Source organism: Saccostrea cucullata, unplaced genomic scaffold, assembly GCF_032062105.1.
Source record: "Saccostrea cucullata isolate Sc308-1 unplaced genomic scaffold, CSIRO_AGI_Scuc_v1 ctg6164, whole genome shotgun sequence".
Lineage (NCBI taxonomy): Eukaryota > Metazoa > Mollusca > Bivalvia > Ostreida > Ostreidae > Saccostrea > Saccostrea cuccullata.
Genome location: NW_026937176.1, coordinates 40,976 through 57,099, shown reverse-complemented (window position 1 = coordinate 57,099; position 16,124 = coordinate 40,976). Strand labels below are relative to the sequence as shown.

The following is a 16,124-nucleotide window of genomic DNA, read 5'->3' as shown; positions in this document are numbered from 1 at the left end:
TAAGTGATTTCAATAGAAGTAGAGTAAGGCCATATAAAATTGAAATCTTGGTTCTCAGGCCCGCGCGCATCTGTTTTGAGGTAGCCGTATTACCCACAGGCACCTGACGTTACTTATTTTTCTTTTGATTAAAAAATATACACATACCTAATAATAAACAAGGTCCCCAACGGCGCCATCTTGAATTTTTGTAGGTCTGTCACATCAACTTGTATTTTCGTCTGAAACTCCGTCAAATAAATTCTCTGCAACCATATTCTTTCTGTGGCCAGTCTTTCGAGGACTAAACTTACGGACAGTGCAACCAGAAGGGCGCATCACACTTGCAAATATTAAAAATCCCTCGTCAAACTCGATCTACTGCTTCAACAATCCGAGAAATCGCCAAAGGGGGGCTGGAAGTTTACATCAATATGCTAATGGGAATTCCGTATTTGTCAGTTTTGTGGTGGATCTAAAGCGGCGTGTTATAATTACTTTGAATTTTAATAAATATTTCGATTATTGAAATGAAAAAAAAAAAAAATGCAAAATGGGAAAAATAAAACACTTCTTATAAACATACCTGTAAAATATACTGTATTAATCTATACCGATCGTTGCGTTTGAAACAATCTTGAATAAAAGAGGGGGGTGCTTGAAAAAAAAAATCAACAAATCATCCAGAGTTAATTGAATGGTTTTCAGAAAACAAAAGACTGCAAACCATCCAGTTATATATATACATTATGTAACATATATACCTGGCATATGCTTAATTGAAAAAGGGAAGGGGGCACACTGATTAAAGGCTCGGGGATATGCATAATGAAATCAAATATTAGCATATGCATCATGTAACGTTATATGTATAATCTGTCACCAAGAAAAAAAATAAAAATGTCGCCATGCCACTACTTTATTGCAATACATAAAATTGCAGATCTCAACACTCCCTGGAATAATTTTAGTGTGGACCCCCCCCCCCCCTCTCACACACGTGCGTACATATTTTAGATAAGTCAATCTTCTCCACGGATAACGCTCAATCAGGGCATCAATAATGACAGTGTTATTAATTATATTTAGTGCATTTAAGTCCCGACTCAATATTTTGTCTTGAAAATGTTTATTGATCATGTTGATCAGCTAGCATGATCAGACCGATCTTCGACATTTATAAAATATAATCGCTTTGATCAAACTATATCGAAATTATTTTGAGAGATATAAAATGAATGTTCTTACATGTATATTACGTTGTATTATCGTCTGAATTATTGTTTTTGGAAGAAGTATACTAACTTTCGCAGGTTATTTTTAAAAATAAATCGTACAAATATATTGACCAATCAAAAAAGGGCTTTCCCTAAGAATTTCAAATCGTATGTAAACTTCCGGCCCCCCTTTGGCGATTTCTCGGATTGTTGAAGCAGTAGATCGAGTTTGACGAGGGATTTTTAATATTTGCAAGTGTGATGTGCCCTTCTGGTTGCACTGTCCGTAAGTTTAGACCTCGAAAGACTGGCCACAGAAAGAATATGGTTGCAGAGAATTTATTTGACGGAGTTTCAGACGAAAATACAAGTTGATGTGACAGACCTACAAAAATTCAAGATGGCGCCGTTGGGGACCTTGTTTATTATTAGGTATGTGTATATTTTTTAATTAAAAGAAAAATAAGTAACGTCAGGTGCCTGTGGCATTACCGATTTTATTGTATTTTTGATAAAATAAAAAGTTGGTATTGCGGAGACCAATCCGGGAAAAAAAATTCCGACCTCATTTGTTTCGTAGTTTAGTATTCAAATATCACTTCCGGTAGCCATTTACAATGAGATTTTGGCTACTTCGTTTGAAAATACATTCGAGGACATTACCTACAATGTTTACACGCTATTAAGCAATGGATAAAGCAGAAATTTTGACCAGAAATGGAAAGTATATCTGTGATTAAAAAAATTATCTTTATGTTTAAGAAAATTCGGAAATTAAAATTAAAAAAAATACCTCCCTCATCTACTTTATTGCCAATAAAATGAAAAATAAAATGCCGCCCTCCCGCATCTGTTTTGGAGAAAATTGGCCTGAGAACCAGGGAATTAACCCTTTGTGTGCTGACTTGTTTTACGTGCGCTGTAACCTCAGGACTGAGTTGTTTTGTAATATCAACAAAATTATCACAATGGTGTACTAAAATGCAAATATTTAAAATTGTTGACACCCAATTGGCTTGAAATTTGGCAAATATATAGCAAATGTTATGTTTTTTAATCTATACTATTTTTTTTTAAAATCTAATATTTTATGTTGCCATGGTAACCAAATTTTCAAAAAATTTATTTTAAAATGACTTCTTAGCATTTTAACTATATTTTTCAGAGAAAATATTGCACTTTGATGAAAAAAAAAATCAATCTCTTTAAAAATTCAATTTTAGTTTAATATTATGCAAAAAAAAAAAAATTAATTTAAACAATAACTCAATGATAAAGTCAATGTTATATATACCGTTATATTGTGAAAAGTCATTGTATACTTATCTGAGTAAGGGATATATTCATGTAGGTTTAAGTGAATTCTGATTCAAGTTAATGGATTTTTTTCAGATTTTAACTAAAAAGAGTATAAATTGAAGATTCAATTAGCCTGTAAATATAAAACCAGTGATTATTTTAAGAAATATAGGCAATCATATAAGAAAGTATGATCCTCAAAGAATATGCAGTTTTCGAGGTTGGGAAATCTTGGAGCAAATTGGCACAACAATGAACTAATTGCTGTTACTAGTATTCATTTTCAAATTAAAGCAGTCAATATGTTAAATAAATTAAAAAAAAAAAATAAAATAACATTTACACTAAGATATAGAGGTCTTATTTTCTAATGACTGGTATCTAACAGCCCTAAATATACTCTAGTAATTCTCAAATCTTTTTTTTTTTAATTTAAAATTTGCTTTTATTGAAGAAAATGCATTTCTCCGTGTTATTTGTAAAGTTTACATATTCGTCAACTTTCCTCCCACAGTACTTCTCACTCTGTAAGAAATATGTGGCATTTATTTTAGAAGTTTTATTCCTGGCTGGCAACAATAATTGCCAGCAGGAAAACTAGTACTTTAAATTTTAGAAATTTAAGCACCTTTAACAGTCATTTATAATGTTTTCAAAAATGACTTCGTTCAATGTGAACACTGGTGAATAACAGTTTTGATTTTTTTCAATTGATTTTAGTTAATGATGGTTGACAGATATGTACCATAATATCAATCAATATATTATGAAATACTTTTAAGTTTATGCAAGTCTAATGGTATGGGTCATGGATATAGGCCAAGTAAGCTCAGTCAGTAGAGCATCTGACCGGTGATGCAGGGGCCCCTTCTTAGATTCACGGTCCAGCCATGCATTTTCTCCTTCCTTGTTACATATTTGATGCTATTGACCCCTCTGGATTTGCAAGTGAAAGTCCTGTCAGGGGCTAATAAGAATTTGGGTTGTGTCTGCAAGGATAAAGATAACTTTAAGGAGGGATATGTAATGGTTGTGCTATGGGTATCAACCTGGGTAGCTCATTCGGTAGAGCACCTGACTAGTGAAGCAGGGTTCCTGAGTTTAATTCCTGGTCCAACCGTAGTTACCATACATTTTCTCCTTTCCTATTACACAAGTTTTAAATGTGCCTGAATTTTTACTTCAACAAAAAATATTATTCCTAATACTGTATACAGGGAAATTTTTGCTCCTGTTTTATTTTTTTCCCCTTTCACCCTCTCCTTGATTGGGCAAAATTCAAATTACACCTCATAATTTCCTAAACAGAACTATGACTGGGTGAATTTAAAACAGGGCAAAATTGTTCACAAGTTCAAAAGGGCGAAAATAACACGGGGCGAAAATAACCCTGTATACAGTAATGAAATTTATATTTTATTTCCACTATGGGATTTCTTTGTATTCTTAGTAACTATTCATATTATAAACATATCTTTGGAGACCAAAATGTAATCTTTGTTGATAAGTAATTGTACAGGAATTTGCATTTTTGAAAAAAAAAAAATTTCACCATCATTGAAAAAAAATTCTCACAGCAAATCATAGCCTTTTTTCTGTATTCATTTACTGTTACATATCTAGAAGGGATGGAATGTAGAAGCTTCTTGGGCCTTATAAATTTGTAAACTAGAGGACATATTACATATTAGTAGGTGAAAACTTGTACAGTGTGTACTTTTGAGTTTGAGAAGTACAATTCCTACAGTAAAACTCAGTTATAACGAAGTCACTGGGACCTATGAAATTACTTCACAATATCTGTAATTCGTTATAACTGTATAAGAAATCAATTAAATTTATTTAGTTGGGTATCCAAATTGACTTCGCTATATCTGTAAATTCGCAATATTCGTGTTCGTACTAAAGGAGTTTTGCTGTATTACCCAGTCTTTATTGTAATTTATTGAACAGATGTACATGCAAGTCCATACAATTTACAAATTACTCATTCTAAAGACTCTGATCTCCTTCTTATGCCTACAAAAATGACAATTCATCTTAATTTTAAACTGTAGAGTTACCATTTATTTAACCAGTGAATTTTTTAATTTTGTGTGTGCATGTATAGGTTGGGGCAGTCTCACTGTTTTTGGTTTTTAATAAAAATAAAAATAAAAAGTGGAGGAAATGTGCAATTTAATCCACATGCTTTTTTTCTGGCAAAAGTCTATTTTAAAGAAAAAGAAAATTTCTTAAACTTGGTTTTAAAAAAATTCTGATATATGTAATACCAATTATTTTCACTTACTAATTAGGTCCCATGCAAACTAGAGTATGTAAATGTCTTGAAGAAATCTAACTCTAAGATACCAAAGATCCCAGATCATATTTTGGTTTTGAAATTATTGAGAGTCTATATTATAATCCTCATCAAGGAAATAAAAATGGTATTTTATCACTTACTGAAATAAAACAAATACCACAGTTTACATAAATGACAGTCATTTCAGGGAAAATCAGCACTTCAAAATTTTTTCATCACTTTTTACCATTTTCATGTATATGCACATGATCAAATGCATCAATGCATCTTTTCTGATAACTAGCTTACATTTGAAGACACTATATAGAAAAAATCAAGTTTATTTTTAACTGTGCTAAAAATTTTACAATTTATCATATACTGTTATAAAAAAATATTTGAAAGTTTTCCCAAATAGATGGAACATCAAGCAGCTTTAAACCAGAATTTTTAGGTGTAATTAGGGCCACTTAATTGACTCCATGATTGTCAATTATAAAATTCATATTGTGTATATTTCGAATACGTGTATCATGAATTAATTTTGCTTGATCACAAAAATATGTTGATGGATATATATTCTCTATATATCTCTTTTTCACTCACTTATTAATGCAATAACTCATTGGAAAATTTTCTACAATGTTCAAGGTCCTCCACATTTATTACTTTTATTAGATGGAACCTTTTTTTTTTATCTTTCAACATTTTTGAAATGGGTCTTTAGATTTAAAAAAAAATTGTTTACTTATTTATTTGTTTATTTATTGTTAAAAAAAAAACAAATGCTTTTTATTAACAAGATGCTTCAAATTATTTTTTGTTAACCTTTATTTCAAAGCAAAGCTTGATTTACATATGTAAACAACGTGCACAGAAAAACGTCTGTGACTTGCCAGGTTCAATCTCGCGCATTATTGTTTTCATTTAGACGGTGTAATGTATGTCTACTTACAAAACACCAAATAAACAAATAATAACTACCGTATGTCCAAAATATAAAACTTTGCCGACCATGTAAGCTCTCGATATGCTTCAGACTGAAGTTCAGTAGCATGTGCATCCTACTTTCGTTTTAACAGGAAGAACTTCGCAAGGTTAAGGTCAAGTCAAGTTAACCAGAGTTTTTCTGCTAAAATATCGAAAATTTCTAAGTAATTTTAAGTCTACTAACACAAATTTATTAGAATTCTTGATTATTAACTATTTTTTGGATTTATTTCTTTATTTTCCTTTATATTTGAGCAAGTCAGTAGATATTTATTACATGCGCGTTTTTCCCCTGTTTCCAAATATAGCGGACTGACTTTCATCGTAACAAACGCCAAACACCTTCACTTTAAATCACAATTTCACAAACAATTCACATATTTTCACATCTTAATTACCATTTTTCAATGTGTTGTAGTTGTATAATACAGTTTGATAGATTTTGAATAATTCACAGCTCATTTATACGTTTTATACGACATTTTATGTGACGAAGCGCTAATTTCAGACTCAGACCCAACATATTGGGTTCCCGCACGCAAGCGTCTGTGACGTCAGACCCAATATATTGGGTTCCCGCACACAAAGGGTTAAATTTAGATAGCCTAAAGTGTACCAAAAATTCCAATTTTTCCAGGTTTTAACAACTGCATAGAGAGAACAAAACGCTGGCCTACCTGGAATCTTCAGAAGCTGCCTGACCTTCTTCAGATCGTTTTTAATACAAGCTGCTTGTAGAGGAGTTTCTCCTACAACAAAGATACAACTAAAATGAACAACTATACCAAATATACTTCTAACAGCACATCTTGTCATGATTTCTAGCAACATTTCTTACTTTAACTTACTTTAAACTATAAAAGTGAATTAATCTCTATTATGATTTTCTAAATACATGGACTTCCAGACAATACAATACAAAATCTCAATGGTCATAAGCTGACTTATTTTCTGTCCTTGACCTTTAATGTTCTTCTTGTTGACATTTTTCCCAGCTGACGTTGTACTGGTTCCCTCACCCAATCCTTCGTTCTCCTTGTCTCTCCCCTTCAGCAGCGATCTCCTCGTTCTCGTGTTACTCTCCTGCTGTGACCTATATGTTTTAAACATTCCTCTTTTACAATGTACTTGTTTAGATATATCAAATCGGATCATATTGTTGAAGGCCTAAGTTATATATTAACCTGTGACAAAGTAGGAAAATAATTTGTCTGTAAATGTCTTAATGCTTGTTTGGAAACAATACACTGGCCATCATGTAAAACAATCAGTACAGAGAGCAAGAGCCATGTTATACATAAAATAGCCCTGTACTTATATCAGTTACTTAACTATCACCCTATTTCCCATTTCATATATCAAAATAAAGTAGACACTTGGTGCTTTAATTTTCTATAAAATTTTGTTTTTGAGAATTCACAAATTGGAAAACAGGTTTGAGAAATTACAATGTTCTTGAAATTTGCAGAAAACATGCGTATTTGACTACCTTCAGCAAACAATTAAAATATGAGCATAGACCACAATCCAAAAAATAAAACATGTTTTATGATCTTCAGAAACAGAGCTTTCATTATGTATTTGCATATTTTGGATCAGAGGTTGTGCTCTATACGAAATATTGAAAAAACGCTTCAATTTTAGGTGATTTTCAAAGGAATTTACAGGATATGAGAAAAATGACGCATTTTATGACGTCATAATGCACTGACTTGATGGGAAATTACGTCACGATTAATAGATACATGGTCACCAACACTCCAAGTGATAATTACTGCATTTGCAACCTAGACCGAGCGGTTTTGATTTTTCAGAAATTCTCAGGACCAAACTAGAAAACAGACCAGTCAGCAAGGGCCCCGCCATGGGGGAGAATTAATAGGGTGCAGCTTACGGAATAAATAAACAAGAGGCCCAAGGGCCTTGAATCGCTCTTCTGATAAATTGTACAACCTATCACTTGTATTTGAAGCCTCTAACCCTAAGTATCCTATTAAAGACCCAAGTTGCATCACCTGACAAAGTTTTATGATTCTTAGCCAATTAGAACTACTTTTTGGTCTACATTCTTGGAAATCACAAAATGCATCAAGTGACAAAGTTTGATTATTCTAAGCCAATAAATACCTAAGATACATAAATATACCCATAAAATGTCGAAAATAGGTCATTGTGACCTACATTTTAGTCGACATTTTTCAGAGTCCCAAGATGCATCTGCTAACTAAGTTTGATAATTCTAAGCCAATAAATACCTGAGATATTCAAAAGTAGGTCACTGTTTACCTACTCTTTGGTCAACATTCTCAGAAAACCCAAGATGCATCAACTGACAAAGTTTGATGATTCTAAGCCAATAAGTACCAGAGATACTTAAATATAGCCATCAAATGTCGAAAGTAGGTCATCGTGACCTAATTTTGGTTGACATTTTTTAGAGTCCCAAGATGCATCTGCTGACCAAGTTTGATAATTCTAAGCCAATAAATACCTGAGATATTCAAAAGTAGGTCACCATGACCTACTTTTAGGTCGACATTCTCCGAAAATCCAAGATGCATCAACTGACAAAGTATGATGATTCTAAATCGATGTACTAGAGATACATAGATATAGCCATAAAATGTCAAAAAGTAGGTCACCGTGACCTACTTTTTGGTCGACATTCTCCGAAAACCCAAGATGCATTTACTGACAAAGTTTGATGATTCTAAGCCAATAAGTACCGTAGAATACTTAAATATAGCCATAAAATGTCGAAAGTAGGTCATCGTGACCTACATTTTAGTTGACATTTTTTAGAGTCCCAAGATGCATCTGACGACCAAGTTTGATAATTCTAAGCCAATAAATACCTGAGATATTCAAAAGTAGGTCACCATGACCTAATTTTTGGTCATTATTCTCCGAAAACCAAAGATGCATCAACTGACAAAGTATGATGATTCTAAACCAATAAGTACTAGAGATACTTAAATATAGCCATAAAATGTCAAAAAACAGGTCACCGTGACCTACTTTTTGGTTGACATTCTCCGAAAACCCAAGATGCATCAACTGACAAAGTTTGATGATTCTAAGCCAATAAGTACCGGAGATACTTAAATATAGCCATAAAATGTCAAAAGTAGGTCACTGTGACCTAATTTTTGGTTGTCACTATTCGAAAACCCAAGATGCATCAACTCACAAAGTTTGATGATTCTAAGCCAATAAATACCTAAGATACTTAAATATAGCCATAAAATGTCGAAAGTAGGTCACTATGACCTACATTTTGGTCGACATTTTTCAGAGTCCCAAGATGCATCTCCTGACCAAGTTTGATGATCATAGGTTTGAAGGTAATCAAAATATGCCTTTTAAACAATTTGAAAACAAATGCCTGCAAAATTCTAAAAGTAGGTCACAATGACCTACTTTTTCTTAAATACGTTTTAAGGTCCCATGATGCAGCAACTTACAAGATTTGATGTTTCTAACCCTTTCAGTGCCTGAAATAATGGGATTAAATGTTTTGAAAAGGATAAGTCATGAAGTTCAAAAAGTAGGTCACGGTGACCTACTTTTAAGTTGACGTTGTTCAAGGACCCAAGATGCATCAACTGACTAAGTTTGATGATCATAGGCCTTAAAGTATCCAAAATATGCCTTTAAATCAATTTGAAAACAAATGCCCGCAAAATTTAAAAAGTAGGTCACCGTGACCTACTTTTGAGTTAACATGATGTGAAGTCCTAAGATGCATCAACTTACAAGATTTGATGATCCTAGTCCTTATAGAAAGCGAAATATGAACATTTTTATTAATTGTAAATTTAGGTCAACTTTAAAGTGACCTTGAGACCACGCCCTTTGTCCCAGGGTCATGCCTTGAACAATTTTCAATCTTCAACATATCCTGATCCTTGTATGTAAGTTTGGTGAAAATCTGCCTGGTGGTTCTGGAGAAGAAGATTTTTTAGCAACGAGTACTTTTTGTTTTGTTTTCCTGATTATCTCCCCTTGATTCAGGGTCCCAACCCTTATTTTAGTATAAATGGTAGCCCTTGGGCCAAGGATACCCTGTGACAAATTTGACACTGATTGGCCAAGGGGTTCTTGAGTTATGGCCCATATTCTAAAAAGTTAACGCACACCGCACACCGCACGACGCACACCGCACAAATGGCCATAGCATTAGCTCTTTGAGCCTTTGGCTCAGAAGAGCTAAAAATGTACGAAGAATAAGCAACAGCAACAGCAACTGTATTCTTAAAATTTCAAGATAATTCCTGAATATTCAAAAACCTGAAAATAATATCCTTGTACTTACATTAGACAGTAAAGAACAACTTAATGTATATTTAAACAATTATGAAGAATTTGTGTTATATAAAATGCCAGCCTTCAATGAATGCAAATATCATGAAGGCTTGACCTTAACTTCAAACAAACAGCAGTTGCAGACAAAGGTTTTCATTAATCTTAAAGTGACAGAATAAAGAAAAGCCTACTAAATTTTCTGCAGCTGGCTAGATAATTAATCCCAAGGGATTAATTGTACCTCTCTCATCATTTTCTTCTAATGTACAATAAGAACTTTTTCAGTATTAATGATAGAATGGGGTTTTTATACAACTATTCTAAAAATTAATAATATGCTTGAATTAACATAAAGTGAAAAAAGTAAATCAAAAAATGGTTAAAAAAATCTTCTTTAATCTATTTCTTGTTATTAGAATTCAATGAAATCATAACTATTTAACAAATATAAATTATAAAAAATTATAATATTTAAATCCACATTTCAGAGTGTTCATAGCATTCCAAATAGACTTAACATCAAAACAAACTTCATTTGCAGACAGAGGTGGTATTTCATCTCAATTTGACAGATAAAGATAATGCTCTGGATTTCTTCAGGAGGAAAGCTAATTAATCCCAAGGGACTCATAGCAGCATTCAGTTTTACAATAGGAACATCTTCAGCAGTTATCTCTCTTTGCCAATGCTTTTGTATATAAAGTTAAGGAATCTACCCCACCACCCCAGCTCCAAACCAGGGGACATAGAGAACCAAACTTAGCATCAAAATATGTATTTCTGCCTACTGAACCATACATGTTAACCTATTGTGATGAAAAATAGGGAGATTCAGACCACGAAAGCGGTAGCATTGCGCGCGTTGTTTTACGCTTGGATTTATGAAGATATATTGCATGTAATATACATTTATGGTTTTAAATGAAAATACAATTATTAATCTTAAATATATATTGCAAAGAAATAGACATAAACACGTTAAGTTTGACATAAATTATACATATTCAAATATTTTTTTAATATGTTCATCATTTTGCTATGATTGGCTTCTTAACTTAGCCTTTTGAAGAATTGTCTTTGCTTAGATAGCCAAGAAGCAGTAATTCTGAATATTCATTCAGTTGTCAAACACAACAAATGATGACAAAGTTTAATCTAGATCAAAAACTAGTCCCTATCTTTCGTTAAATAAATCGGATTTTCCGCGATGATCGAAAACGAAAGTAGAGATGTGTCTCATGGCTTGGTCAATCGAGTGATTTTTATTGACTTTATTGATTAAATTGCGAGCTCCTGTGGTTTAATAGACGATGTCAAAGGTTTTCATCCAATTCTAAAATGCTGTATTTCCTTTTTCATGGCAGTAATGTCGACGAAATTTATCGTAACCAATGTAATCACTAATTTTGTGCTGTTGTCGTTGTCAAATACGTGCTTGAAATCTATGTACACATCGGTACAAATAAAGCGTTTGTATGATTCCGGGTCAAATCACGCGATATCTAACGAGATTTCATGACGAGTGGCTTCAAAAATGGATACCCAAGCGAACCAAAATTACTTAAGACGAAATTTTTGTAGAAAAGCGGTAGATTTACACATAAAATCGGTAGGCGGGAGATGGAGTAAAAAAGCGGTAGACTCCCGCCTAAATCGGTAGAGTTAACATGTATGACTGAACTATCATACCAAATTTGTACTTGATAGGGCAGCCATAAAAAAAGTTGCCCATTCATTCTTATGCATAGTTAAGGAATCTACCCAACCACCCCAGCTCCAAACCAGAAGACATAGAGAACCAAACTTAGCATCAAAATATGTATTTCTGCCTACTGAACTACCATACCAAATTTGAACTTGATTGGGCAACCATAAAAAAAAGTTATTAGAAAAAAACAGAAAATTTGTGGACGGAAGAGTGATAGACGGACAGACAGACAGACAGACAGACAGACGGACGGACAGAGTGATTACTATAGGGCACCCGCAAATCCTTGCGGGGCCCTAATAATGCCCAAAGTGGCTTTGGCTCTTGAACAGGATTCATGTATGTAAATAATAAACAGACCTGGATACACTCCTCTTTTTATGTGAACTCTGTCTTAGATTACTTTGATTGCTGTTAAGTTTTGGTAACAGAAAGAAGTACTTTGTGACCTGAAATTCAGAAAAAAATTGTTACATAACATGAACTACAAACATTCACTTTATCTTTTTTTTTAACAAAAGTAAGACACAAAATTACATCTAGAAACAGCTTACAATTTCCTTCAGACTTATGCCCTCCGCTGGAAGATCTTGCAGCAGAAGATAATCGTCTAGATTTTTGAGAAGTAAGCAGCAGAAATGAACAGCAATCCAAGAAGGACTCAGGTTCCTAAGAATTGTTCTTAATAACTCTATCCTGAGAGTGCCTATATGTTCAAACGGAAATATAATTTTTATAATAATCAAATAAAAGTATTCATAGTCAAACCATATTATCAAAGAAGCAATTGATCAAATCATCCAAACCAAAGATAATTTGTAACAAGAGGTCCCTGGGCCACAACGCTCACCTGAGCACTGTGGCTAGGAAAAAGCAGAAATTGGTTTATTATTGAAAAGTTCAAATCCAAAAGTAGTCCCATGACCAATCATGGCTTTGCTATTCTTGAGAAGAAGATTTTTAAAGAATTCTCCTACATATTTCTATGTAAAACTTTGGCTGGCCATTTTGGTCAAGCCCTACCCCTGGGGGTCATGATTTGAACAAACTTGAATCTACACTACCTGAGGATGCTTCCATATAAATATGATCAATTATGGCTTTGTTATTCTTGAGAAGAGGATTTTTAAAGAAATTTTCCTATATATTTCTATGTAAAACTTTGGTCGGCCATTGTGGCCCGCCCTACCCCCCTGGGGGTCATGATTTGAACAAACTTGAATCTACACTATCTGAGGATGCTTCCATATAAATATGATCAATCATGGCTTTGTTATTCTTGAGAAGAAGATTTTTAAAGAATTTTCCTATATATTTCTATGTAAAACTTTGGTTGGCCATTGTGGCCCCGCCCTACCCCCCGGGGTCATGATTTGAACAAACTTGAATCTACACTATCTGAGGATGCTTCCATATAAATATGATCAATTATGGCTTTGTTATTCTTGAGACCAAGATTTTTAAAGAATTTTCCTATATATTTCTATGTAAAACTTTGGTTGGCCATTGTGGCCCTGCCCTACCCCCCGGAGTCATGATATAAACAAACTTGAATCTACACTATCTGAGGATGCTTCCATATAAATATGATCAATTATGGCTTTGTTATTCTTGAGACCAAGATTTTTAAAGAATTTTCCTATATATTTCTATGTAAAACTTTGGTCGGCCATTGTGGCCCCGCCCTACCCCCGAGGGTTCATGATTTGAACAAACTTGAATCTACACTACCTGAGGATGCTTCCATATAAATATGATCAATGGCTTTGTTATTCTTGAGAAAAAAATTTTTAAAGAATTTTCCTATATATTTCTATGTAAAACTTTGGTCGGCCATTGTGGCACCGCCCTATCCTGGGGGTCATGATTTGAACAAACTTGAATCTACACTACCTGAGGATGTTTCCCCATAAGTTTCATCTTTCCTGGCACAGTGGTTCTTTAGAAGAAGATTTTTAAAACATACCAGCAAATTTTCATTAATTCCCAATTATGATTTGTGGCCCTTCATTTAAACAAACTTGAATCCCCTTCACCCAAGGATGCTATGTGGCAAGTTTAGTGTAAATTGACCCATCGGTTCTTGACAAGAAGTCGAAAATGTGAAAAGTTTACAGACAGACAGCTAGCCAGACAAAATGTGATCAGAAAAGCTCACTTGAGCCTTTGGCTCAGGTGTGCTAAAAATTCTATTCTCAAAAAAATTTGTTTGGATACTGATTATTAATGTTCAGATTATTGAACCTCAACTGTTTATTAAATACTGTACATATGGACCCTAATATAGCCTTGTATTAAGCAAAGATATTGAACTTCACCCTCTGATAATTTCATAAGAATGACCTTACTTGGAACTTGGCGTACCGCTTCGTGCAGTAAGGAGGCTGCTGTATGGCTGGGTACGATTGGCTCCTGTAAGTTTAACCTCTGACCTGTCTCTACGTACTGTGCAATAAGTACTGCCATACAAATCAGGCTGGTGCTCAGCTTTATCAGGTCTCTCTGTAATTATATTACATAACTATAATGTGAACCAAAGTCACAAATCTTTCTCAAAAAATGATTGTCGAATATACAAACACCAACTCAGGGTATTTTTAAGGACAAGACCTAAATTCAAAAAAGTATCAATGTGTGATTTCAAAATTATCTGAAATGTTAGTTTATTAAGTCATAAAATAATGTATTCATCATGTGATTATTAAGTCACAAAACAATTTATTCATCATGTAGTTGACTAACTGGAAAGAATGTTTTAAGAAATATTAAAATCAAGATGGTAGCCTTACCTTCATTGAGTCATCCATATCTTCAGTGACACAGAATCCAAACAGTTTAACCAAGTCCTTACACGTGGCACTGACAGACAACAGTGTGCTGCCAGGCCATAAAATCTGAGCGTACATACATCCCCTCAGTTTACGGATATTTATCTCCTCTTTCTCAATTCTGCAAACAAATAGTCCACATACATATTCATATTCAAAGCTACATCATGTATGTTATCTAGTCAAAATATAGAGATTTTTCATAAAATAGTTGATATTAATTTAATGTAGCCATGTCATGTTAAATTGTACAGCTGCATAATATCGATACTCCCATTTATTGCGATTTATTGACAAAGTTTGTCGAGTTGTAATTTATTTTTGCTGTACCGATATTCCAGCAAAATGCTTGGACTTGGGATTTCAAGAGTTAAATATGAAATTTAAGACAAGAGAAACATCAATATTGTAAACTGTAAGGTCACATTTCATAGCAAAACTGCAGTGAAATCAACAAGATTAGTTACTTGGAAATGAGGCCCTCCCAAAACTTAACCTCACTCATCTGAAAAATGTAGGTCAGATCCAGCTCTGAAAGCAATCCTGGTAGTGTGCTTCTTTTAATGTACATGTATCATTCATGCCAGTTTGGTCAAAAAGGGCTTATATTTCATTGGAAATGAGACCTGCTCCAAACAAGAGGCCCACGGGCCTTATAGGTCACCTGAGTATCATGCGACAACTTTCCAACAATTGAATTTGATTCATGTTTTAAACTAGAGGCCATGAAATTCACGATTTTGAAAGAGGCACCATTGCTTATCATAATTATGCACTCACCATGCTTATTTTGGTTACTTAATACCCAGAGGTAGATCAGAGTAACACAGAGAAAATGCATTTCCACTTTTAGTGAATTTCAGGGGCCCTGGGTTAGAGCTACTTGTGTTAGGGTTGGTCGACAGTTTAGCTCCCCATCCCACAGGAACCATTGACCCCGGGGCCATATCTTTCAAAATTTTAGAAATTTTTTAAAATTTGATGTCACACTGCTGTTGATTAATACCAAAGTGCAGATTTCAAAGGATTAAATTATTTCAGATTATGTAACCCCCCCACCACCCTCAAAGTACCTCTGTTCCAGGGGCCAGGAAATTAACGGTTTTTGGAAGAAGCAGGTTTTTTGTCATAAATATATACTAAGATCATTTGGCATTATACCCAACAACAAAGGAAAAGATTTTCAAAGGATTCATGCATTTTCACTATATAATTATTAGAGCCCCACCCTAACACAAGAAGCCCTTACCCAGGGACCCTGAAATTCACAATTTTGGAAGAGGTAGCCTTATTCAACATGACTTTGTACTTGGCTACTTTATTTAATACTCAGGAGCAAAGAAGAAGATTTTCAAAGAAATAATTCATTTTTTACTAAATAATCTATATAGCCCCGCCCTAACACTAGAACTCCTGACCCTGGGGCCATGAAATTCACAATTTTGGAAGAGGCAAACTTATTCAACATAGCTATGCACTTGGTTAGTTTATTTAATGCCCATGAGCAGAGAAGA

General features: G+C 33.8%; 1 protein-coding gene across 1 annotated transcript in view; it reads right to left on the bottom strand.

Annotated features, from left to right (window-relative positions):
- The window catches only part of LOC134247469 (SMC5-SMC6 complex localization factor protein 1-like), a 39,175-nt gene that overhangs the window by 14,415 nt on the left and 8,636 nt on the right, over positions 1–16,124 (bottom strand). Inside the window, exons 11-16 of the mRNA XM_062729826.1 lie at positions 14,572–14,731; positions 14,131–14,284; positions 12,337–12,488; positions 12,143–12,231; positions 6,732–6,862; positions 6,447–6,518 (exon numbers count right to left, since the gene is read on the bottom strand). Of these exons, the coding sequence (XP_062585810.1) occupies positions 6,447–6,518; positions 6,732–6,862; positions 12,143–12,231; positions 12,337–12,488; positions 14,131–14,284; positions 14,572–14,731 (758 nt within the window). The remainder of the gene's footprint in view (positions 1–6,446; positions 6,519–6,731; positions 6,863–12,142; positions 12,232–12,336; positions 12,489–14,130; positions 14,285–14,571; positions 14,732–16,124) is intronic.